At 50.4% G+C, this 23148-nt stretch overlaps 3 protein-coding genes across 7 annotated transcripts in view; all 3 read left to right on the forward strand.

Annotated features, from left to right (window-relative positions):
- The window catches only part of GJC2 (gap junction protein gamma 2), a 38926-nt gene extending 31772 nt beyond the window's left edge, over window positions 1–7154 (forward strand). For all 4 annotated transcript variants that reach the window (XM_075082163.1, XM_075082164.1, XM_075082161.1 and 1 more), the window contains one exon: window positions 819–7154. In XM_075082163.1, coding sequence (XP_074938264.1) covers window positions 839–2086 — 1248 coding nt within the window. In that variant the 5' untranslated portion in view covers window positions 819–838 and the 3' untranslated portion in view covers window positions 2087–7154. The remainder of the gene's footprint in view (window positions 1–818) is intronic.
- A 5473-nt stretch (window positions 7155–12627) lies between these two features.
- IBA57 (iron-sulfur cluster assembly factor IBA57) lies at window positions 12628–18428 on the forward strand. The gene is made up of 3 exons (XM_075082165.1): window positions 12628–13005; window positions 14726–15072; window positions 16290–18428. Exons 1-3 carry the CDS (start codon window positions 12728–12730, stop codon window positions 16679–16681), a joined length of 1017 nt encoding a protein of 338 aa, XP_074938266.1. The 5' UTR covers window positions 12628–12727; the 3' UTR covers window positions 16682–18428.
- A 1265-nt stretch (window positions 18429–19693) lies between these two features.
- The window catches only part of LOC142052319 (meiosis-specific coiled-coil domain-containing protein MEIOC-like), a 37404-nt gene continuing 33949 nt past the window's right edge, over window positions 19694–23148 (forward strand). Inside the window, exon 1 of one of the 2 annotated variants that reach the window (XM_075082167.1) lies at window positions 19694–20144. The gene's annotated coding sequence lies outside the window, so the exon portion shown is untranslated. Of the gene's footprint in view, window positions 20145–23018; window positions 23076–23148 lie in introns of those variants that run through there. The other variant, XM_075082166.1, reaches the window with a different exon arrangement.

Consider the following 23148-nt stretch of genomic DNA (forward strand, 5'->3'; position numbering starts at 1 on the left):
ACCCAAGTTGCTCAGGCTGAGGCTCCACTGCAAGTTAAGCTAAACACAAAATGGTTATTACAAGCTCTTCCTCCCCAGCTGTTCAGGTCTTCTAATGAATGCATGGTTTTCTCAGAAAGCTTTTCGAGGTTTATTTTTAAAGCAGTCTGCGTTTGATTAAACTTTTGTTTTGTTTTGTTGTTTTTTTTCAAAAGGAACTTAAAAGGGCCATCAGCCTGTAAACATAAATATTCCCATTCTTTTGCTGATTCTTTGCATTCTTCTGGGTTTTTTAAGGAAAGACATTTCAGCAGCGCAAGTCTCTGTGGGCAGCATCCCCTACTCCCGCTTTCAGCTCAGGCACTTGAGCTCACGGTGTGCAAGCACGAGATTATCACAAGTTAAGCACCTTTTTGTGCCTAGGTGGCTTCCACAGTGCCTTGCGTTCAATTCGCAGTTACCCAAACACTTCTTACAGCTGAGCAACATCTTGAAACAGGCAACAAAGCGGGTAATGGTGAGTCTAGTAGGTGCCGTGGCTTGCTGTGTTATGAGTCTGTGTGTATCTAGTACCACCAGGTACCCCTGCCTCCGATTACAGTGACGCAACACATCCCCACGCTGGCCAGGGCTCATTCCCCGATGCTGTGGGGGTCAGCCCCGTGTCATGGTCCCTCCCAGGTCCTGGGGAGACAGGCTACAGCCATGCAAGGTGCCTCTTTGAGACAAAATGGCCTCATCTGTCAGAGATGTGCCGATGTCACAGCCATACGTATCACTGACTGCAGCCACAGATGTTAACTTACAGCTATGGTTTTTTCTTCCCCCTCTTCCTGCAGGTTATAACTGAGTAGCCCTTATGACCAACATGAGCTGGAGCTTTCTAACCCGCCTGCTAGAAGAGATTCACAATCATTCCACCTTCGTGGGGAAGGTCTGGCTCACCGTGCTCATCGTCTTCCGCATTGTCTTGACAGCGGTGGGAGGGGAGTCCATCTACTCCGATGAGCAGAGCAAGTTCACCTGTAACACCAAGCAGCCCGGCTGCGACAACGTGTGTTACGATGCCTTCGCGCCGCTGTCACACGTCAGGTTTTGGGTCTTCCAGATCATCATGATATCCACCCCTTCGGTCATGTACCTGGGCTACGCCATCCACAGGATCGCCCGGTCGGCAGAGGAGGAGAAGAAGTTCAAGGGATTCAAGAAGAAGAAGCAGTTTGCTTTGAACTGGCAGGCAGTGCGCAACATGGAGGACCCGATGGAGGCCGACGAAGAGGAGCCCATGATCTCTGAAGATGCAGCAGAACACGAGAAGGCCAAAGCCAAGCCCAAGAGCAAAGAGCAACAAAAGCACGATGGGAGGAGGCGAATCCAGCAAGAAGGACTGATGAAAATCTATGTCTTCCAGCTACTTACCAGAGCTTCGTTTGAAGTTTGCTTTTTGATAGGGCAGTATTTGCTCTATGGTTTTGAGGTAGAAGCCTATTACGTCTGCAACAGAGTCCCTTGCCCTCACACTGTGGACTGCTTTGTGTCCCGGCCAACGGAGAAGACCATCTTTCTCCTGGTGATGTACGTCGTGAGCTGCCTGTGCTTATTGCTGAACATGTGTGAGATGTTTCACCTGGGGTTTGGGACCATCCGAGATGCCATTCGCAACCGGAAAATCAACAGCTTTAGGCAGCCTCCCTACAACTACGCCTACCCAAAGAACATCTCCTGCCCTCCTGAGTACAACCTGGTAGTGAAATCAGAGAAGCCCACCAAGATCCCCAACAGCTTGATGGCTCATGAGCAGAACTTGGCTAACGTCGCTCAGGAGCAGCAGTGCACCAGCCCGGATGAGAACCTCCCGGCAGACTTGTCCACCCTTCACAAACACTTGAGAGTGGCCCAGGAGCAGTTAGACATAGCGTTTCAGAGCTACAGCAGCACCCAGGCCAACACGCAACCTTCTCGAACCAGCAGTCCCGCCTCGGGTGGCACGGTGGTAGAGCAGAACAGGGCCAACACGGCCCAGGAGAAACAAGGTGCTAAACCCAAGGCCTCCTTGGAGAAAGGGAGCTCAAGCAGTAAAGATGGAAAGACGTCTGTATGGATATAGCTTCGTCTAAAAGGAGAGAGGGTAGCGTAAGTGGGGGTCTTATTTTGGTTTGTTTCTGGTTTTCGGTATTGTCTTGCGCTTGTTTCACAGGGCACAGGCACAATTTTTATATGGAAGTCAGGAGAGAAAAGGAGTTTCCGAGCAATTTACTGCTGTCTTCCCGTGCATTCGCAAAAGACATTTCTTTCCTGTTTCCAACATGTTCTCCAGTTGGGAACCTCCAGTGAGCAATAGCAACCCCCCCAACCCCCGCATCTTCCACCCCTTCGGTCACCACCGGAGCCCCCAACAGAGACTGGACAATGCGCTGTGATGGGAAGCGGAGCTGCTGGTGGCTCAGGAGAGAAGTCAGGCTGACAGCGAGCAGCTCTGCTCCTGCGTGGCGAGGCTGGAGTGCTGTAGGTCAGGCAGTGTTTAATTACTAAATATCCTTAATCAAAATTAATTTCTGATCCCTCAATAAGAAAACAACTGACATATTGCATGAACCTTCATGACACGCTTACAGCTGCTGTCCTGCCTGAGGTGTTACGTGCTCTAGCAGGCATCGCTGGAAACGAAGGCATCATTCGATGCTGCGAGCCACGAGCTGGCACCCACATCAGGTTACGGGGCAGAAACGCAGCGACTGTCTTACACAGGGAGACCTAAAAGCGTAGCACAGCGCTGAAGGTTTTTGTCTTTTACTCCTGCGCATCGAAGCAAAAAGCAAATTCGCTCAAACGCTACGCAGCAGGAGCGAGCAGCGACATCACGTCGTACCAGTGCCTGTGTAGCCTTGCTACAGCTGTGATGGGAATCGTTGCAGTCACAGAGTTTTTCACAAACTGCTGCTTCACATCATCAGAAAGTGCCTTTATGCAGCCAGGAAAACAAAATCGTAAAGGGTTTAGACTTCTTTATTTGTTAAGTATTAGCAGAGGTTGGAAGATCAGCGGTGGCAAATTCGTTTTTCTGTTTAATCAAACCCTTATAAATAGTGGCAGACGGCAGGTCTATGCGTAGCGTGTATGTGATGTGTGTGTGTACATGTACGTATATATACAGACACATATGAACGTGTGTGTGTGAATATAGACATAGAGATGTATATATAAATGTAATATCAACCCTCTGGTAATTTTACAGCCTTCCACCTCCCCTGGGAAAACCCGGCTGGTCCAGGACTATGGCTGATCCCATCCTGGAGCAGTCCTTGGGCTGCTAGCCTCCAGCATCCCCTGGGGAACTGGCAGGGTTCACACACTCGCTTGGGGGGCTTAGCAGAAGATCTGGCTTCAGTGGGGACAGGACCAGGACAGTACCAGGAAGTTTTTCACTAGTTTATGGGGAGCTTTTTGAGCTTGGCTTGGTTTTAGGGTGGTTCTCATGCAGCTACAGGAGTCTGGGGGCATGTTAAAACCAAGCTGCTCTGCTCCAAGGCTCCTGCTAGTGCTGAGGATGTGCTTTGTCAGGGTGGTTTCATCCCACATCTCTTGCACAGCTGTGAGGCTGCGGCTTTGTTCCCCTCCAGTAACATAAACAAGAAAAAACCTCATCACTGGGTGCACAGGAAGCACCTCCTGCCAAATGGTAGAGGCTGAAACCAGCCGCTGCCCCACTGTGCCACATCTCAGAGCAGGTCTCATCCCTGAGGTGTGCCCAAGATGCCTGTGGCTTGGCAGATGCCCTCGCAACCTCCCAGGAGTCCAACGGTTGATTCACCCCTGTGGACAACTCAATTAGGCAGAGCCTTCAAGATCAAACCTAACGCAAAAGAAGTAAATCCTCACCAAACACAGCACTGTCCCTCTGCCAAGCTTTTCCCTCGGGGCCGTGCCAGCCACTAAAAGTCACATGCAGGTCCCCATGCCAGTATTCCTTATCCATTGGATCTACATGACTTCTTGCTGGGCATCTTTTTCGTGCCCCTGAGATTGGTCTCTGGAAGCCCCGAGGATGCCTGTTCCCCAGGCGGCCAGGCCCTTTGGCCGGTATGAAACACCTGGGTATGGCCTGCAGCCTGGTAACTTCAACTGAGCTGTGCCATGCCGGTGCTGACAGCAAAAAGTAGGTTTAGAAAGAAAGCAAATAAACATCCTATGAGGTATCCAGCTACAAATATTTCAGTATGGCTTTGCATAACACTCTGGGGAACACTTTCAGGCTTGTTCCTGGTCCTGCTGGTTCCTGGTCCATCAGTAAAATGTGTGGAGCTCTGCCCGCTCTTCCTGCTAGAGATCTTCCCCTTAAAAATGGACAGCCACATCCCGGAGGAGGATGAATGCATCCCCACACCAGCAACGGGCAGGAGTAACACACATCTGTCATGTGGAGGGATGGCCTTTCTGCTGTGAATTTTGCATGAAAGGTTCAGAAAATTCACACCACAGTGGTGGGGAGACAAACATATCCAACTGCGCTGTTGGTCCTTGTCCCACGTGCGGGAATGCGTTCTCCTCCTGGGCTGGGGCTGCGCCGGGCAATGCAGGAGGGGCTGGTTGCTGATGGTGGTGCTATCATGAAGGTAAATGCACACAGGTCCACAGCCCAGGGCTGCTGGGGAGGAGAGCAGAGGTGCTGCTGGGTGGAAATTTGCTCCCTAATAATTACAGCTGTCCAGGACACAGGCTTGTCCTCCACATCGATGTGACTTCTTGTTTATCGCCAGCCTTGTGTCCCACGGGAAACAGTGTGTATTTAAAGCCATGACTACAAGGGAAGGATGGAAACTCTGAGGAGGGTGATGGTGGGATGCTGCCTGGGTTTTTCTGATTCTTTTGAGATGAGCAGCAATATCACAGCCCTGATAATCTTGCCCTTCCCATGAAATGCTGGAAGGCACTGTGCTGTGAAGGAGTCCGGATTTTGGATTTCTCCTGCCCATACCAGTGACGCCTCCCTCAGTCCCAGACATGGTTTGAGCATTTCCTGATGATTCAGATCAGCCCCTTGGCTCTCGCTGACCTGCAGATTCACCAGCGAGTCACCAAACGCAGGGATGGGCATATACCTCCCGTGCTCTTGCTTCAGGAAACCACCCCAGCAAACACCTCACCGTGGAAAAAGCTGAGGGGGGGGGGGGCAGATTTTAAGCCAGAAACTCCAGAACCTGGTCAAAGGGACCTGATTTACTCATTAAACCCATTTTATACAGCAGGGATGTACCCCCAGCCCCAGTGGCATAGTCGGTCAGTGCCTGATGGGAGGAGATCCCTGGGCTCTATGGCTGCAGGTTGAGAGACACTTACAGCAACAGGGATGGAAAGGATGACAGATTTTCTTGCCAATTTGCCACCATCAAATGCTTCCTTAATGGCTAACACAACCCCTGGCATCTCTCCTCAGCACACACGGAGAACATCTCATGCCTTTAATGCCTGCAGAACCTTTTGGGTGTTTCAAGACTGTTTTCATCCTCGTCAAGTCTGCTTTAAGCTAAACAGCGCCAGTCTTGTAAACATTTCTCCAAGGGCTGCTTTTCCAGCATGGTTTTCCTTTGTGTCTTTGAGCCACCACCAGCCAGTCCCTGTCTTCCCAGTCAGGTCAGCTTCTTGGGCCAGCTTTCCACCCTCCTCCTCTTCATGCACCCATCGACCACCCTGGTCCTCCTTGAAACCCCATTTTCTGCAGGCTCGGGGATTGCTCCTCTCTGCAGACATGTTCTTGTATGACCAGCACCTTCCTGCCCTCTTTATATTCACACCGCAGACCCAGTGTGCCAAGGGGGGTTTGAATGATCAGTTAGTCCTGCATCAGATTTGCAGCCTCCTCCCGGCTGGTGTCACCATCACATTTAACACGCACACACTGTTTTTCATAGTGAGAGTCAATAATTGCAATATTGACGCCAGGGCAGACTCTTGGGCGTCCAATACAACCTCCTCATCAGGCAGGGAGGCAGGGTAACCGCTCTCTCAGCCGTCCTTCCAGCCAGCCCCGCTCATCTATGAGGCTTGAAACACTTCCTTGCATAAAATGCTTCGCAAATGGAAGCTGATCTTGCTTTCGCCTGTTTTCCAAGTGTTTTGACAGGGACAGAAGCACAAGGGCACATTTCCAGCAGGACTGCTCTGGTGTCGTGGGCTGCTTGGGAGAGATGGAAAGTTGCCTGCAAGGTCCCAGCCAGCCTGGAGGACACTGGTGACTCCTCTGACCCTGGGGAGGAGGGACCCCAGTCCTCCCAGATCCCATCTGAGCCACACACAGGAGCCAGAATGAGTCAGATGGCCCTAGAAATATAAAGGATTATTATTATGTGTATTGGGTTGCTCACTTCCCCCCCTTCTTCTCCACTCTTTGGCCTCTAAAGCCTTTAGGATATTGTGTCTTTCCACTGAGTCACCACCACAAAGGCGACCGACATACATTAATGCATCTGCAGGAGCAACTCCTTTCGGGGCAGGAGCAAAAGTTCCCTCTTCTATCATGTCAGTTTGGGAAGGAAAAGGCTAGAGAGGCAAAATAAGCATAACCACAAGCAAAAAACCCACCACAACCATTACAAATTAAACCAGCATCTGAAGAAATTTCAATTAGAAAATAGGCAGCGTTGGCCACTGAAGAAACACGAGTCGTATAATTAACGCTTTGTTTTGGGGTTTTTTATGGATTAGTAGTTTTGTTCACACACAAAACGTGTTTAGCTTTGTAGCTGAACTAATCGTAAACATTGACTCACTCGCTAAACTTGGTCGGTTAAAGGGCCCACACTTATATTTCTATTCTTACCATTCAGGGCCGGGAATGTCCCCCGTAAAAGCCAGATTACCTTGTTGCTTGCATTGCATTCCACTGGGAAATACTTGAACTTAACTCAAGGCCATAACCAGTCTGTGCTGTTACGAAGTTTCTGGGATTGTTATTTTTTTGTTGTCGTTCATTTTTTTAATGTACTAACTGTATTTGTACTAGAAACTTTTTGAGTATGAGGTTGAATCTGTAAGTATTTTTCAGTGTAAGTGTTACATCTGGACTGTAGTTAGAATATTAAACACTGGTCAAAAGAGAAAGATGCATCAGTCCAACTCTTCAGCTGGCTATTCCACATCCATTACTAATAAAATGGAATAAAACTTACATTTTGTTATAGTATGTAAAGCGTGTGATGTTTCCGTGAGAAGGGCGCGGGGTGCTGATGACAAGAAATTCTTCTCAGTCTATTTGCCTGTTTTAGCCATGTAAGAGCTCTATTTTCCCAGATATGGCTATAAATCAGTGCAAAATATTTTTGCCTTAAGAAGTAGTTGACCTTCTAGTTGTTTGGGATGTGTTGTCTCTCTGATGAATCACTGCCTACAGTTCCTTCAGGCATGGAGCTGAAACGGCTTAGGAAAGCCTGTACTTCCAAAAGCAAGAAAACTTTGCGGAGTCCGGGAGAAACTGATGATTCAAGCTAAGCAAATGATGGGAAAGCACTTGTGAGAAAGCCTGCCTTTCCGAATGACCTCAGCCTTTGCTCCTCCCATTAAATGACAGGCACGTTCACTCACAGCCCCTGTCCAAAGAGTCTTCAGGAAACAACTTCTGGACAGAAACTTGTTTTTTTTTCTGTTTCTCTGGCAGTTGTGGTGCCTTTACAACTTCAATGGCATGAGCAGGACCAGCTCCCACCAATAGACAAAGAACAGGATCCTCTAACAAAGCCACAAAGGGTCAGAAGCCTCGTAGGTCACATCCTTTGCAGTGCTATGTAAAACACCCAAAAGCAAGAAAAACCTTGCTAAGTAACTAGGTGTCCTTCAAACCAGCAAGGCCTGAGGAACAGGGTAAACTCGTCCTTGCTGTTGGCTGCTGTGTTGGTACCAGACTTACTTGGATGTAGAAGCACCCATGGCTGGCTGACCTTAGCTTGATGTGGGTGCTAGCCAGAGTCATGCAGAAATGAACCCTGTAGCGAGTCTTCCTCGCCAGCAGCCTTCATCCCTTGCTGCCAGGCTCACTCGAGGTCTCTCTGCCCCAACCCATGGGCAGCCAGGGCCTGGCCCAATGCCTCAGGCGCCTGGCATCGGTGAGGAGTAAGTGAAAGAGAAGCAGCCTCGTCTCTTGTCCCCAGGTCACCTCCAAATTGCTGCTGCTGGAGTGTGGTGTCCACGGAGGGAGGGTAGAGCCAGAGCATGACGGGGCCACCGAGTCTAATGCTCAGTAGAGGGAGGAATGGCAAAAGCAGACTCCATCTGCCTGTATTTTGGCAATACACAGAGCAATTGCAAAACCCCTCGTTTCTTTAGAAAGCCAGGCTAAAAATAGTGAATCTCCAGCGACAGTATTCCTGTCAACAGCATCTCGCTAGCTCCTAATCATTCCGCCTAGGGAAATGCTAGTAACAGCTTTACCTTTGTTTTCAGCCCCGCTAGCACAGAACAGCCCCTTTGGCGCACAGACTCCCTCTTGCAAACTCAGCTGCCGCTTTGCTCTATTTCTGCATCCAGCCTGTTGGCCTTGCAATTCACCCCCCCCATCCTCACTGGCCTTTGCACTGCCCAGGCCAGCCACAATCTGTGTTTTCCTCTCCAAGACTGTGGGATATTGTCCCCGTGCCAGAAGTGCTGCTATGGTTTACCGCAGCCCCATGTCCCGGCTGCTGGCTGCCTGCGACTGACCTCCTGGAGAGCAGCTTGGGGAGTATTTAATGCGCAGAGTTAGGGTTGAATAATTGCAGCTCACGTGGGTTTGTGGATGAGAGTTCGTGCTTAGCACCCCGAGAAAAAGCTGGAGAAAATGAGTTTATTATACCAGCATCAACCCGCAGGGCTGGCTGCAGAGAGACAGCAGTTATCCCCGCTTTATGCTAGTGCAGCTGAGTTATGGATGAATAAACACCTAGGATGAACCCTCGTGGGTGGGCGCCACGGGCTGTCCTGCTGCCGCAGCAGCCAGCAAGCCCCAGACACAGCAGGGTTTCAGGCAGTGGCAGCGCAGAGAGCGGAAAGCTGATGGAGCAAGAGGCTGCCGGCAGCTTGTGCAACTGCCCAGGGACCGGTGAGGATCAGAGAGAGAATCTCTGTCCTTTTTCAACATTTTCTTAGCTGTGAGAAGGGTTTCTGAGTTGCCCCGACACACCTGCCTGGATGAGAGATGTTCCACCCGGGGGAGGGATCTCAGGGGATGTCCCCTTTGGGATAGGGCTTGGCCGGGGACGTTGCGTCTTGTCGCCCGCCCTCCTTCCACAGACGCTGCTAGAAGTGGTGGGGGACGATTCATCGGGCTGACGTGGGTGCAAATAAGAGGGACCTGTGGCTTTCATGGTCTCACCGTGAGGAGGAGCCTTCGGTACGCAGACGAGACTGATCTCCACTACCATTAGATGCCTGAATGGAGCTGGTACCCCCGGGACCTCTTGGAGTCCGTGGGAAGGACAGACGCTTCTTAGGTGCAGTTAATGCGATTCTGTTACACACAGGCTTCAGGGAGAAACGAAGCATGCTGAAAGTGTTATTTTCATCTCCATCACCTACAAAGAAGCCCGGCCCACTCGGGTGTGGATGTCTGTATTTGGGTAGATAAATTCCATAAAGGAGAGGGCTGTTTTCCCAGTATGATGTTAGATATTTTACACCAGAGACTCTGGCAGAAGTCGACTGAGCATTGCAGAGGATTTGCTTTTCAAAATTGCCCCTGCCTCTGCCAACCCCACTCAGCACCAGGGCATTTTCATGCTCCTAGACTGCCTTCAAAGCACAGAAACAAAGAAGAGAACTGAGGACACAGACTCATTTCATCATGCTTTCCTTTTTATTCAGTTGCTGAGCTGAGACTGTAGCTTCAGAAGGCAGGAAGAAGAGAATCCATGACCGTATCTGGGAGCTTTAAACACAGCAGACAAGTCCACATAATGCCACGCTTGCTGCTTGAAGCACAGCAGGTCAGACACAACCTCTGCTCCAAACGCGTTTACCAGCAAGGGAGATGACATACTCAGTCCCACACTATCAGTCCTACAGATGGTATCAGCCAAGGGCAACACTGCTGTCAGGAGCAAAGGCAGGAGGCTTTGATCCCGCTAGAGATGGGTCCTGCTGTGCTAGTGGGGTTCAAAGTCACTGTAACTTCGCCCAAAGAGCAGACGAAGAGATGGATCTGGAGGACAGGGAAGATCACCCAATGGCTGCCAAATTAGGCTCACGGAAAGCTCTGGGAATCACGTTGTCCCTCCGGCTGGGTTTCAGGCCCCTACTTTTAGTTAAGACAGACACACACTCAGCAAGGGCTGGCACAAACCTTCCCCCAACTCTCAGCGTTACAGGTCTTGACCATACTACAGCTTTGCTGAAACCATTCCCTGAGCTAATTTAATGCGCTGAACTGTCAGAGTTGTATTTTCTGACCAATGAAAGATGTAAATACTACTTTGCTGGCAGCTAAAAGAAAAGAACTCTGTGCTAAAAGAAAACCCAGAGAAAAGTGAATAAAATCTGTAAGAAATGGAAAATCAAATAAAGGCTCAGCCCGGTTCTTTTCCATTTTCACTTTTTTTTCCATTCCATTGTCAAATACGCTCCGTGAGGTTTGATACAACACGTGCGGAGGTTAGAAGGCAAGCGCGGGCACGCACCGAGAGCCGGCACAGGGCTGCTCATGGGGTGGCCACCATCTGCCTCTGCCTCTTCGTGGGTGCAGCACGGATGTGGCACCGGGCAAAGAAGAGCCCAAGCTGGATCCAGCTGCGGGCCCACGGTGCCTGCTGGACCCTGAAGTCTCAGCCCAGCTGTGCCCCTTCTCCCGGACCTCTAAAAAGCAAAGCACAGCTCCTGCTCTTGCCTCATTCCCACTTCCAGGGAGAGGAAAAAAAAACCTGATGTGCATCAGCTGATTTAGAGGATTTAGAGGAAAAGAGGTTTCCTCAGCCCCATTTTTCACACGCAGCACGTGCCAGCAGCCGGGTAGAGCGCATTCACATGCCAAGGTCACCTCGAATCACATCCACCACCTGTTTTGATTTCTCCACCTGCTCTGCTTGTGCAGCTGCCTGCCAAGCATCGCCTCAAGCAGGGCCAGGGCTGAATTCAGGGGCGAACACATCGCATCACCCGCCACCACCGGCAGCGGATCAGTCCTGCACACGGGGATATGTGATAAGGTTATCGCTGCCGGGGCGCGCGGGGAACACCCGGCCCTGCCCGAGGAGCAGCTGGCTGAACTTGCAGCTCCTGAAAAACGAGTCCCTTGGCTCATGGTTTGAGGTTTGGTGGGTTTGCAACCGGGCTCGGCGCTGCCTGGCCCGATGAACACTGATGGCTGCTTTTTGCAGGGTTCATTTAGGGCCAGGCGAGCCCCCTCCCCGCAGAGCCGCACACGTGCTGGTGTTGGCAGCAGCAAGGGCCCGAATGGCCTTAAACCGACTTGCGACAACTGGAGAAAAGTAATCACAAATGACAGGCATGACTCATAGCTGTTTCTTGAACTGTGGGATGAATTCCAGCGTAACGAGCTGCAGCGAAACCCGGGGCTACCCCCGGCCCTTCGGAGTCCACTTCCCATAGCGCCAACGAACGTTAAAGAGGCAAGGGAACAGCACCTTCAGCTCCGTGCTTTCAACATGGGGATTTTATTTCTGTGCAATGTCACTTAGTAGAAATTCCCACTGTCAAACGCTATAGTTTATTCCAGAACCAGAGCTACTGACTGTTTTTCCAGGAGTGTTAAAATATTATGGGGGCAGCTGATGGGTCCTACAAAAGTAATGGGTCCTACAAAAACAGAATAGGGCATCAAAATACAGTGAAAAATAGGAACCTTTGGAGCAGAAGCACGTTCAACCATGCCAGCCAAAACGTCTCTGGAGGAGAATGGGTACGTACCCTCTGCCTGACCATGCTCACATCCTCACAGACTGGCGGGGGTTGGAAGGGCCCTCTGGAGCTCACCCCGTCCCACCCCTGCTGGAGCAGGCACCCCCAGAGCAGGGGCACAGGGCCGCGTCCAGGCGGGGGGTGAATGTCTCCAGGGAAGGGACCTCACAGCCTCCCTGGGCAGCCTGTGCCCCTGCTCTGGCACCCGCACAGGGAAGGGGTTTGTCCTCATGTTCAGGGGGAACTTCCCGTGTTCCAGCTTGTGCCCGTGGCCCCTTGGCCTGGCGTTGGGCACCGCTGAAAAGAGTCCGGCCCCATCCCCCTGACACCCACCCTTCAGGTATTTATAGGCATTGATGAGATCCCCCCTCAGCCTTCTCTTCTCCAGGCTGAACAAGCCCAGGTCTCCCAGCCTTTCCAGGGGACTAAAGGCTCAGCAGGGGAAGGAGTGACAAAGGGGGCAGCAACGCTGGGAGCAGCCAGGAGAGCAGCGGAGAGGTAAGTCTGGGCAGCCCCCGAGGTCCCGCACAACAAACCCGCGGTCGGTGGGTTTATTTTACGGTTGTTCCCCTCACTTCCTCCGCGGCGGCGGGTCCCGCGTCCCCCCCCAGGCCTGGGAAGGGAATGGGGGAGCGGCGGGGCGCTGCCGTCCCTCCGTGCAGCGGGAGGGCGGAGCTGGGGGTGCCCAGGACCAGCTCCGCGGGTGACAGATCGCTGCCCGATCGCTCCCGCTCGGGACGGGGGCGGGGCCGGCACCGCCCCCTCCCCGGCGGCAGGTGGCGCCCTCCGCGGCGGACACACACAAGATGGCGGCGGCGGCGTCAGCGAGCGGCGGCCGTCCCCTCTGACAGCGCTTGGCCTGCCCGCCGCCATGTTGGTGAGGGCGGGAGCGGCGGTAACGACGACCCTGCCCGGGCTGCGGCGGTTGTGGCGGGGCGGGGGTAGCGGGGTCGCCGCCTGCTTCCCGCTGGGGCGGGCGCTGCTGGGGCTACGGGGCGCCGAGGCCGCCATCTTCCTCCAGGGACTCCTCACTAATGACGTCAATCGGCTGGTAGCGGGTGACGCTGCCGGGGTGGCCCTGCCGCGCGCGCTCTACGCGCATGCGCTCAACGTCCAGGGCCGCTGCCTGTATGACGTTATCCTGTACAGGTGAGACCAAGCGGGGGGGGGGGCGGGGGAGGCTGGGCGATACCACTGCCAGGCTCGGGGGGGGACAGCGTCATGTTGCTATAGAAACGGGGGCGCGCGGGCCGCCTGTCAGCGGCCATGTCCCACACCCGTCTGCAAGGCGTTTCTGGCTTATCTTTGTAAATTAACGTGCCAAAAAATCCCTCACTCACTTTATTTTTCATCAGTGGCTGCAGTCGCTCTGCAGAAAAGCCCCAGCGGAAATGATCTTAATGGTACATTGAGGGTACAAAGCTACTGGAGAGTGTCCAGAGGAGGCCACGGGGCTGGGGAAGGGTTTAGAGGGGAAACCGTACGAGGAGCGGCTGGAGTCCCTGGGTTTGTTCAGCTGGAGCAGAGGAGGCCGAGGGCAGCCTCATGGCGCTCTGCAGCTCCCTCCCGAGGGGAGGAGGAGGGGCAGGGCTGGTCTCTGCTCTCTGGTGCCCAACGCCAGGCCCCGAGGGGATGGCAGGGAGATGTGCCAGGGGAGGGTGAGGCTGGGCATTAGGAGAAGGCTCTTCCCCCAGAGGGTGGTGGGGCCCTGGAACAGGCTCCCCAGGGAGGCATCACGGCACCAGCCTGGCCATATTCCAGAAGCACTTGGACAAGGCCCTCAGAGACACGGTGTGAATTTGGGGTGTCCTGTGCAGGGACAGGAGCTGGGCTCGGTGATCATGGAATCACAGATGGTTTGGGTGGGAAGGGACCTTTCGAGGCCATCCAGTCCAACCCCCTGCCGTGAGCAGGGACATCTGCAACCACATCAGGTTGCTCAGAGCCCCGGCCAGCCTGGCCTTGGGTGTTTCCAGGGATGGGGCATCGACCACCTCTCTGGGCAACCTGGGCCAGGGTTTCACCATCCTGTTGTAAACAAGTTTTTCCTTATATCCAGTCTAAATCTCCCCTACTTTAGTTTAAAACCATCACCCCTTGTCCTGTCACAACAGGCCTTGCTAAAGGGGTTGCCCCCACCCTTCCTACAGCCCCCTTTAAGCCCTGGGAGGCCGCAATAAGGTCTCCCCGCAGCTTCTCTTCTCCAGGCTGAACAACCCCAGCTCTCCCAGCCCGGCCTCGCAGCAGAGGGGCTCCAGCCCCTGGAGCGTTTCTGTGGCCCTTGCGGGTCCCTTCCAACTCAGGACATTCCATGATCTTATAGTTCTAATATTTTTAAAGCAGCCCTCGGGGCAGGCCCCGGTCACGGGTATATTGGGCCGTATCCGAAACAAGCGGTTTGCGCAGTCTCACGGGCGCCGTAGGCACTGACACACGGCATGCCGTGCGAGATGTCCTTATCACACCGTGCTGCCACCTGATGCAGCTGCAGGTGAAAAATTGGGCTGGCGTGCTGTCGGGGCAGTCGTTAGTGGTGTGGTAACTAATGCAGGGCACGGCCGAAGGAATCTCCTCCTGGTGAACATCACCTTGCTTTAGGTAAGCGTGACTGGTACAGGAAACTGTAAGGGCAGAGCTGTTTCTGTCCGTGGGAGAGGTGAGGGCAATGTTTGCTAGAAAAGAGTGGACGGATGGCTGAAAAATTTCAAGCATTTCATTACAGGGAGCTGCGTGTCACTCTCGTGTGCACCAGCAGCCTTCGGTGAAATTCCCCAGAACTCTGGATTCGCACCAGGATCAAGATAAAGCGTGTTGGCTTCCGCTGCTGTGGGGGTTTGTTTTTCTGACCTTGTAGGTGTTACTTTTTTAGGATTCACGAGAGTCCAGAAGAAGAGCCGCACATCCTGCTGGAGTGTGACAGCGGTGTGCTGGACGCTATACAAAAACATCTGAAACTGTACAAGATCCGGAGGAAAGTAAACATCGCCCCTTGTCTTGACCTCTCTTTGTGGGCCGTTGTCCCCGGGGAGCGCGCCGGAGACGTCGCCAGTTCCCTCGCTAAACGTGCAGACCAGGCTCTGATTTTAACTCCTGACCCCAGAACAGAAGTTATGGGCTGGAGACTGATTGCAAAGAAAGGAGCGAATCTATCAGAGATTATCCCTGGGAGTCATATTGGAAATATTCAGGATTATCACAAGCACAGGTATAAGCAAGGTAAAGCCAAGTCCTGTTTTGCCCTCTGCATCATTGGATTTTGGGAATTTATTTATTTAAGTATTATCACAGTTTCACCTTATTATCAGAGTCCATACGCTGATATAAGACAGGAATAGTTTCTAAAAGCCACATTGGTATGTCTCAATGTGTTTAACTCGTTAATAAATAGCGGTATTATTTGCTACTTTGAGGATAAAAGCGATCTGGTAGTTATAATTCTGTCTGGTGGCAGAATCAATATTTGAGTACGGTTTCTTATGACTAAGATTATGGGGCGGTGGGTCAGGAATGCTAACAGCTAATGAAAACCAGGGTTATTCATTTTCTTAGAGGGAAACTTGTGTGGTTTGAGTAATTTTGATTATTTTGGGATTACGCACAGTCTGGGTGTTTTCCTTGTTGCTAAGGAAGGAAGAGGAAACACCCTGACTTACTCTCCTAAAAATGTATGACTGGATTCGCAGAGTTAACTCAGAGGCCAAGGGGCGGATATTTAATTTGAGAGGGAACTCAGTCCCGGGAGCTCCCATTGCTTTTACTGTGTTCACACAGATAGTGGATTAAATTAATTGGCGGCCTGAAAGGTGACGGTATTCTGCTTACAAACAGTGACCGTCAGGTTCAGAAAAGCAAGCTGTCAGTGAGTCAAAGTGGGCTGGACTGTGGCCACCTCCTCCAAACACCAGCGCTCATCTCATGCCGCTGCAGAAAGCTGGGTGCAACACTCTGCTTCAAAAAAATACTACTTTTGTGTCATTGGTCCCAAAAAGAACAATTTCTTATACAGACGTTTGGCTTTAACAAAGACAGTTGGCCAACTTATGTGCTTTAGCTTTGAAGAAAATAACTCTTATTGACATTAAAGTCTACTTGTGGGGTGTGGGTGAGGATTTTGGCATTATGTGTACGTTGATGCCTTTGCATGGGAGTCTGCATCATTGTGGGTGCTTTGAATTTCCACCGGTACGGTTGTGAAGTGCTGTAAGCTTCATGAAATCAGGTTCAGTGCAGTTGTCTCTTTACCTCTAAGAGTAAACATCACTTACGGCTCATGGTTTTGCTCAGGCCCAAACCGGAGTACTGGGAAGTTCATGATTTCACACTGCTTCTTACAGGTTCTCTTGTTTTTACGACTCTCAGAGGAGGCATATTCCAGAAATCTTAAATACTGAAGATCTTAGCGCATTTACCCATTGGTTTTACTTTTTTCCTAGGAATTCCCGAAGGTGTGAAAGATCTCCCTCCCGGAGTAGCCCTCCCACTGGAATCAAACCTGGCTTACATGAATGGCATCAGCTTTACCAAAGGCTGTTACATCGGGCAGGAGTTGACAGCCAGGACCCACCACATGGGTGTCATTCGCAAACGTCTGCTGCCAGTCCACTTTTCGGCTCCTCTTCCTGAGGATGGCATTCCCGAGGGGGCCGAAATCTTCACCGAATCGGGAAAGCCGGCCGGCAAGTTCCGGACTGGAGGAGGTGAACTTGGTATAGCTTTGCTGAGGTTGGCTAATATAAATGAACCACTCTGCCTAAATATAGCGGGTGATAAAGTGAAGCTCACTGCAAGTATACCCGAGTGGTGGCCAAAAACCGCTAGTAAATAAATGAGGAACCACCACTCGCACATTTGCCTTATTGAGAATATATTTTGTGTGATAAATCTGGGTATGCGACTCTGCCTTCAGCTGTTTGTGGTGTTTGATGGGGGCGGGCGTTACAGGATTCCTCAACTTGGGACTAAACGGCAGGAACCCAAACCAGCGGCAGGTCGCTGAGGACAGGAGGATAATCTGTTAAAGCTTTGTGGAGCGACCTGTGCAGGGTGCACACGGAAACACACCTTTTCCTGAGGTTTTCTCTTATTTATTTAGGGGGTGAACGTGTCGGTGGGCTGGACTGCTGCTGACTTTTCACTCCACCGCTCTGTGTCGGGTACGGTGCGTGTTCAGACTGAAGTGAGTGATGGGAGCGGGGGTTTCCCCGTTGTATGCACTGAATTTCGGTTCAGAATAACCATTCTGTGGTATTATAATTTATTTTTTTTTTAATGGAGAGCACGCTGCTCTTACCTTGTGTAAGATACATACTCAGGCTAAAATGTTCACTGCAAATTACTCCTTGCATTGAGCTTCTTAAGCTTCCTGATGGGGTGGGGTTTTTTTCCTCACCACTCTAGCTGCTAATTGTGTTCAGGAAGAGGAATACCTTGTACTCCACGTTTCAGACCTTAAGTCATCCCTGGTGGGTCGGCTCTCAGACATCCCAGTCCCATCCCCTGCTTCAGTGCCAGCAGAGGGAGCACAGGCAGCGGCAGCCAGCTCCTCTGCCACTCCTCACCTCGGTCATGCACGCTCCCTCCGCTCCAACGACTGTTTCAGAGATGAAAGTGATATTTTACAGAAGTAAAGTGCACTGGTGCGTGCCCTGGGATGACTATTGTATGAGCGTACTCGTGCTTGGCAGAATAATCTACGACTAGAAGCACGTGCCCTCCAGTTGCCAACAACAGTTGAGGGGTGGATTTTTTTTGGCATCAACATCTTTGCTCTGTCATCTTGTAGAAAAATCCTCCGCGCTTTCCTGAAGCCTTCAGCAGGGGTTCCCTCCCTCCAAAAAGCTGGGGAAGGGACAGCATGGCCTCATCTCAGGCCTTTGCTCCTTCCCTCAGCGTTAAGCCACGTTCCCTGGAGAAGGGGTTAATGCCACACGTGCTCTTGGCTTAGCCTGGTGTTCCTGATGCAGGGTTTTCACCACTGTCGTTCCTCTGGCCACGCTTGTTCTGAGAGCTCTCTGTACCCCTTGTACAAAAACCTGTCTGGGCTGAGTCCCTGCTGCTGTCTCTGGCTGAGGTTTTCTTCATCCACCGTCGCCTGTGGGTTTTCAGAGCAGCCCACTACTTCAGGGTTTCTTTGCTGCATTTTCCTGCCTCCCGCTCCTTTTCTGACTTTGCACTTTTTCTTGCTTCTACAGTCAATGTATTCCTCTTTGCCCCCCCAAAGCCAACCAGCTCCGTGCCTCCTAACCCTGTCAACCTGCAGTAATTTATAGGAGCCCTATGGATTTTTGTACTACAACAAATCCATTGCACGCCCGCTCTTGGAATGGCGCGTCTGAGGAAGGGTGTGATGAGAGAGGTGAGCAGGTGAGATCCCACACAGACTGACAAAAAAAAACCTCTTGCATTTGAATTTGTAACAAAAACCGTCCAAAGCACATTCTGCCACTGTTTCAGTGTCACTCTTACTGTGAAGGGAATTTATCTGTGAAAAATACTGCTACTGGTTAAAACTTTTTATGCTTGCTGTAAAATGAGTTTGTGGAATAAGTCATTAAAAGTTTATTGTATCAGCAGTTTAAATGTGACTTGTCTGAAAGAAAAGAGATGCTACCTTTTATTTACCTTGTGTGAAGGTACACAACAATACTTTTTCAGGTTGCTTGCTGGCAGGAAGTGTCTTACACTGTTGGTCACGCATTTGTTAGGTTTGAGATTGTTAACAAAGTCTTTTTGCTGGAAAAATAAACGCAATTGGACTGCTTCACCCTTTCTGAATACTCCGAATGCGACAAAGGCGAGACTGTGCTCCCCATGTTGACGCCGCTTTGCCAGAAGCAGCTTTTCCTCTCTTCCACCCATTGTGCAAAGCCTCCTCAGAATAGTTATATTGTACTGGTATGCACACAGCCTGAATAAACACTGCATTTCTTCTGTTAGGGGAAGCCCTACATTTCTTTTTCTGGCGGACACGCGTTTCTTTTGTCTTCTTAATGCATTTGAAAGGCTTTTCTGTTGCCAACAGCTGCAGCTTACAAACATGGGTGCTAAGATACAAAATACCCACGCAGGTTGATTTTTCAGAGGTACTAGATTACTCCTGGACGAAGGATGTGGCAGAAATATCCTAATATTTTTATTCACTCTCATTGTTAATGGCTTTAGCTGGTGAGCTTGGGCTAGAAGCACAGGCTATCAGCTGTGTAGGTGCAGGGTTGATTTTGCTGGGGTGTTTGCCTCACTGATGACCCATGACAGAGAAAATCTTCAGCCAAAGTGGGACGGAGTGAAGCGCAGCCAGGAACTCCACTGCTGAGCAAAGCCAGCCAAAAAGGGGTGAACAACCACCTACCTGTTCCTCACGTCAGCCGATGGGCTGAAATGTTCTCAGTGGCACTTTTAATAACCAATTTCTGTACGAAGGAGGAAATGTTGAGAAATAAAAACACTGGCGCCAGGCCCACAAAGCCCCTCTGCCACCCCGGCTGGGAAATGAGACGCTTTCATGGTTCAATTCTGTCAGGTTTTCGTTCTTTCCACAGCACGGGATGAACGTGGTGGCTGAGGGGAGCTGTCAGGTAACCCGCTCAGGTGCCTGCCTCACACTAAATACAGCTGGAAAATGGGGACCCCGCTCTCCGAGGACAACCCCTTCCCGATCCCCGTTTTATGAGTGTTCCCCCTGGCTGCCTCAGTTCCCCTTCACCCTCTCGCCATAGTGGGTCCCCCCTCCCGCTCCGCCATGGTTTCTCCCACAGGCTGCCGCTGACCGCGCGCTTCCCGCCGTTCCCGTTCCCGCCTCGGCTGGCGCGCGTGGTGCGGCCGTTGGGGCGGGTGTAACGGCCGGAGGGTGGGAGGGGGGGATAAGATGGTGGCGGGTAGCGCCTAGCCCTCAGTCCTTCAGCCTGAGGGGGCTTCCCGGGCGGAGGTGAGGCGTCAGGACTCTCGCCCCCGCTGCCGCCGGGGCTGAGGGGGTGAGCGATGGCGGGGGGAGGTCGTGAGGCGCTTCGCTCCGTGCGGGGAGGAACCGGCCTCTGCCCTGTGAGGAGCGGCGGCGGAGCTCCCTCGGAGGGGAACCCCCGTGGCTGCTGGCGGAGCAGAACCATGTAAATAAAGGACGTATCTGCGAAAATGCAAGGCTGTCTTCCACTTGCCTGTCCACATGCGCCCTGTGGGCGCTCGGAAGTTGACTCGTGAGCGCTGTTGAAACACCAAAAATCAGTGGTGCTTCTGAACGGAGAGAGAGCAGAAGAGAGCTGTGAAGTCAGCAAGTGTTATGAAATCCCAGTAGGGTAAGAGAGGAGTCACTTTCTGAGGCTGTGGAGGGGAATACATTGAAGTGTTTAGTTTCAGGAAAAGGAAGGGGTTTTTTGGATATTTTTTTTTTTTTCCTGGAAGCAGTGTTTGATTTCATTGTTACGGTTTTTACATTTCCTGTCATAGTAAAAAGGCAAAAAGGTTGTCTTGGCATTGTGAGGGGTCCAGAAGAATGATTGCTAACACTTTACTGTGCAAATGTATTCTCCTGAGTTACTAAAATCACTGCAATCTGGTATTTAAAATGTATCTTTACTCAAATGCACTCACATTGCTGTGGCCAGGTTGGCACTAGGAGGTTGTGTATGAGCATCTCCTTCACACTGAGTTACTTGAAGTTAGCAAGTTCAAAGAGTCCTTACAGATATTTCTAGCTTTATTAATATTTTGAGTATTTTTGCCTGTTGTTAACGCATTACTGAAACCTTTGAAATCTTCAGGAGGTAGCTGAATACTGCACAGGTGAGAGCTGCAAGCACAGCGTATTCTTCGCAGCCTGCTTTTCCAGCCGGCTCTTTTTTTTTTCCCAGCGTTTTCAGGGCCAGGGAATTTGGCAGCTTTCGTCACCTTGTTTGCAGCTGTTGCTGCTGAGGCCATGCTCTGTTTATGTGCACTGGGGACATTTTGCATGTATTTTGAAAGGATGTTATAGCTACTACTGCTAGCTACTTTATAAGAATGTTTTTGGGACCAGTTGCTGCTGGATGGTAGCGATGGGATATGCTGTTTTGTATTCAATCCATTCTCTGAATGATTTGCCTGGTGTTATTGCTTTTACGTAGCCTCAGCCCTTCAGAAGAGGCTGTCTTGTTTTTCGTGTAACACGCTTTTCTCAAGCTAGCAGAAATAATTTACGCCTAAACTGTTTTTTGTAGATTCGTGTCTGGATTTCTTCTCTTTCCCCTCTGTCTTGCCCAGGCCAAATCAGTGTCAAAATCTGCTGTCAGACTTCGTTTGAAGCTGTTGGGGTCTGCTCATACACTGAAGTTATTGCAGGTACTTCAGCACTGTGCTGCCATAACACTGGAAACGTTTGGCCTTCCTCTTTTTCCTTTAATCCCTGGTTAGAGCATGGCTTGAGGTTTTTTTTTTTTTTTTTCCTTCAAACACTTGCATTCAGCATGTGCTATCGGCACGCTGGTGCAGGTATGCTATTCTGAAAACCTGAGTCTGGACATGGGTATAAAAGCTTCCTGTGTGATGTTTAAGTATGTTGTCATTCTCAAATTCTGCTTACATTGGGCAGTGGGAGAAGCTGGAGGGGGACGGTCACCATCTCCGAGTGCCGTTACAGCTTTGTGGAGAGAAACCAGAGGGAGATAGCAATAGTCTAAACAAGGGCTGAGGTTTTTCAGGAGGGTGACCTCATTTCTTATTTACTGCTGTGTCAGGAAAGCTTTATGGAATACTCTTATATGATATTTAGGGAAGGTTTCACGCTGCGTGGCATGCCGCAGTGTATTTTAGCAGTGCTTTCTGTGGTAAGCGCTACAGTGATAGCGGTGAGGGAAGGACTTTGCAGAACGAGGTGCTGTTACTGTAACTCAGTGAAAATGCCTTGGGAAGGGAAAAAAACTTTGGAGGAAGTTGTTGGGTTTTTTCCCCCCTCACTTTTAAGATCTTCTGTCTGTAGCCGGCCTGCATTAAGTTGTCGAAGAACCTAAAACTGACTGGTTTCCTGATTTCCACTGTAACACTCCAAGCTGTCGTATAAGTTTTCTCATATTCCCTAAGAGGGATTTGGGGGCAGCTTTATTGTTCGGGGTGAACAACAGATATTTTAGGTTTAACTCAGCTGATTTAAGCATATATTGAGCTTTTCAGAAAAAATTTAGTTGGAACTTGCTAGCACTCTGCTTTCTCTTCTTTCCTAGTCTCAAGACCCTGTAATAATACTTGACTGATAATGGACTGCACTTCCCAGCAACTGAACTAATGATGTTATACCTGTTTTTTTTTTTTCTTGTTTTCTTCAAAAAGATGAAAATGGCTCTGTTCCACTGTCTCTGGATTTCTTATTTTGCTTAAATTCTATTTCTTCATTCTTTTTGTAGCATTAGATATGTAGTGATGTGAGGGAAGGATCAGGGCTCATCATCTGTCTGAGTCAAGGCAAAGAGTTGCAGGAAAATAATGACTTCATTAAGGAAAAAGGTGATAAAATGTAACTGTCAACCAGCTATTTGACTGACAGTGGTGAGAATGTAAGTCAGGTCCTGCACTTTAGCAGGAAAGAAAGCATTTAACCCAAATAACCCTTAATTCTTGTTACAGCAGGCACAGGGCTTGATTTGCTTACACTGCAAGTCATTTGTAGTTACCTGGCTGGGGTGAGCCAAGTGATTCCCTCCACTGGGGAGGGAGGAACAAAAGTGGCAGCTTCGTCATCACCTCTGACCAAAAACATTCATTCCAGTGAATTATTTTTTCATGTGGAGATACCAAAACCACAGAGGTACAAAGAAGGACAAACTTGTCATAAAAACTCTTGTACTATGTTGTTATATTCCATAGCAATTAAATTTTCCTTACTGGGCAGTGTTTCCTGATTACAGCTTAAATGGTTTTAGAGGTATGCAATCACCTGAGAATAATTGCTTAGAAATTACTTCTTGCGTGGGAAGGAGGAGAAGGTGTGTTTCAAAATCTCCCACCCCCTCTTTTTCTCTCCCATTTGAGAAGCGTTTTCTGGCTAAATAAAGCAGTTCAGCTGTATTTCTGAGGCAGCCTCTGTGTGAAGGAGGCTGTTCCCAAGGCTCACGGTTGCAGTCCTGGATCCTGTACCTTGGAGCTATTGCACAATAGAGGAAAGACTACAATTCCCATAGTACTTCCACATACTGGTACTCCAGTGACATCAGACATTACATGGCTGAGACTGGTTGTAAAGCAAGAAGACCAAAAATGTAAGCTTGGTGTTTCTTTCACTTCTGTAGCAGGGCCTTTGGCAGTGTGAAATCTTTGCTGCTTACTAGGGGA

This window comes from Phalacrocorax aristotelis, chromosome 2 (genome assembly GCF_949628215.1).
Source record: "Phalacrocorax aristotelis chromosome 2, bGulAri2.1, whole genome shotgun sequence".
Classification (NCBI taxonomy): Eukaryota; Metazoa; Chordata; class Aves; order Suliformes; family Phalacrocoracidae; genus Phalacrocorax; species Phalacrocorax aristotelis.

Coding starts and splice junctions, on each gene's coding strand:
- IBA57 (XM_075082165.1), top strand. CDS start 12,728: ATGTTGGTGAGGGCGGGAGCGGCGGTAACGACGACCCTGCCCGGGCTG. Junction 13,006..14,725: donor TATGACGTTATCCTGTACAG/GTGAGACCAAGC, acceptor TTACTTTTTTAG/GATTCACGAGAGTCCAGAAG. Junction 15,073..16,289: donor CAAGCACAGGTATAAGCAAG/GTAAAGCCAAGT, acceptor CTTTTTTCCTAG/GAATTCCCGAAGGTGTGAAA.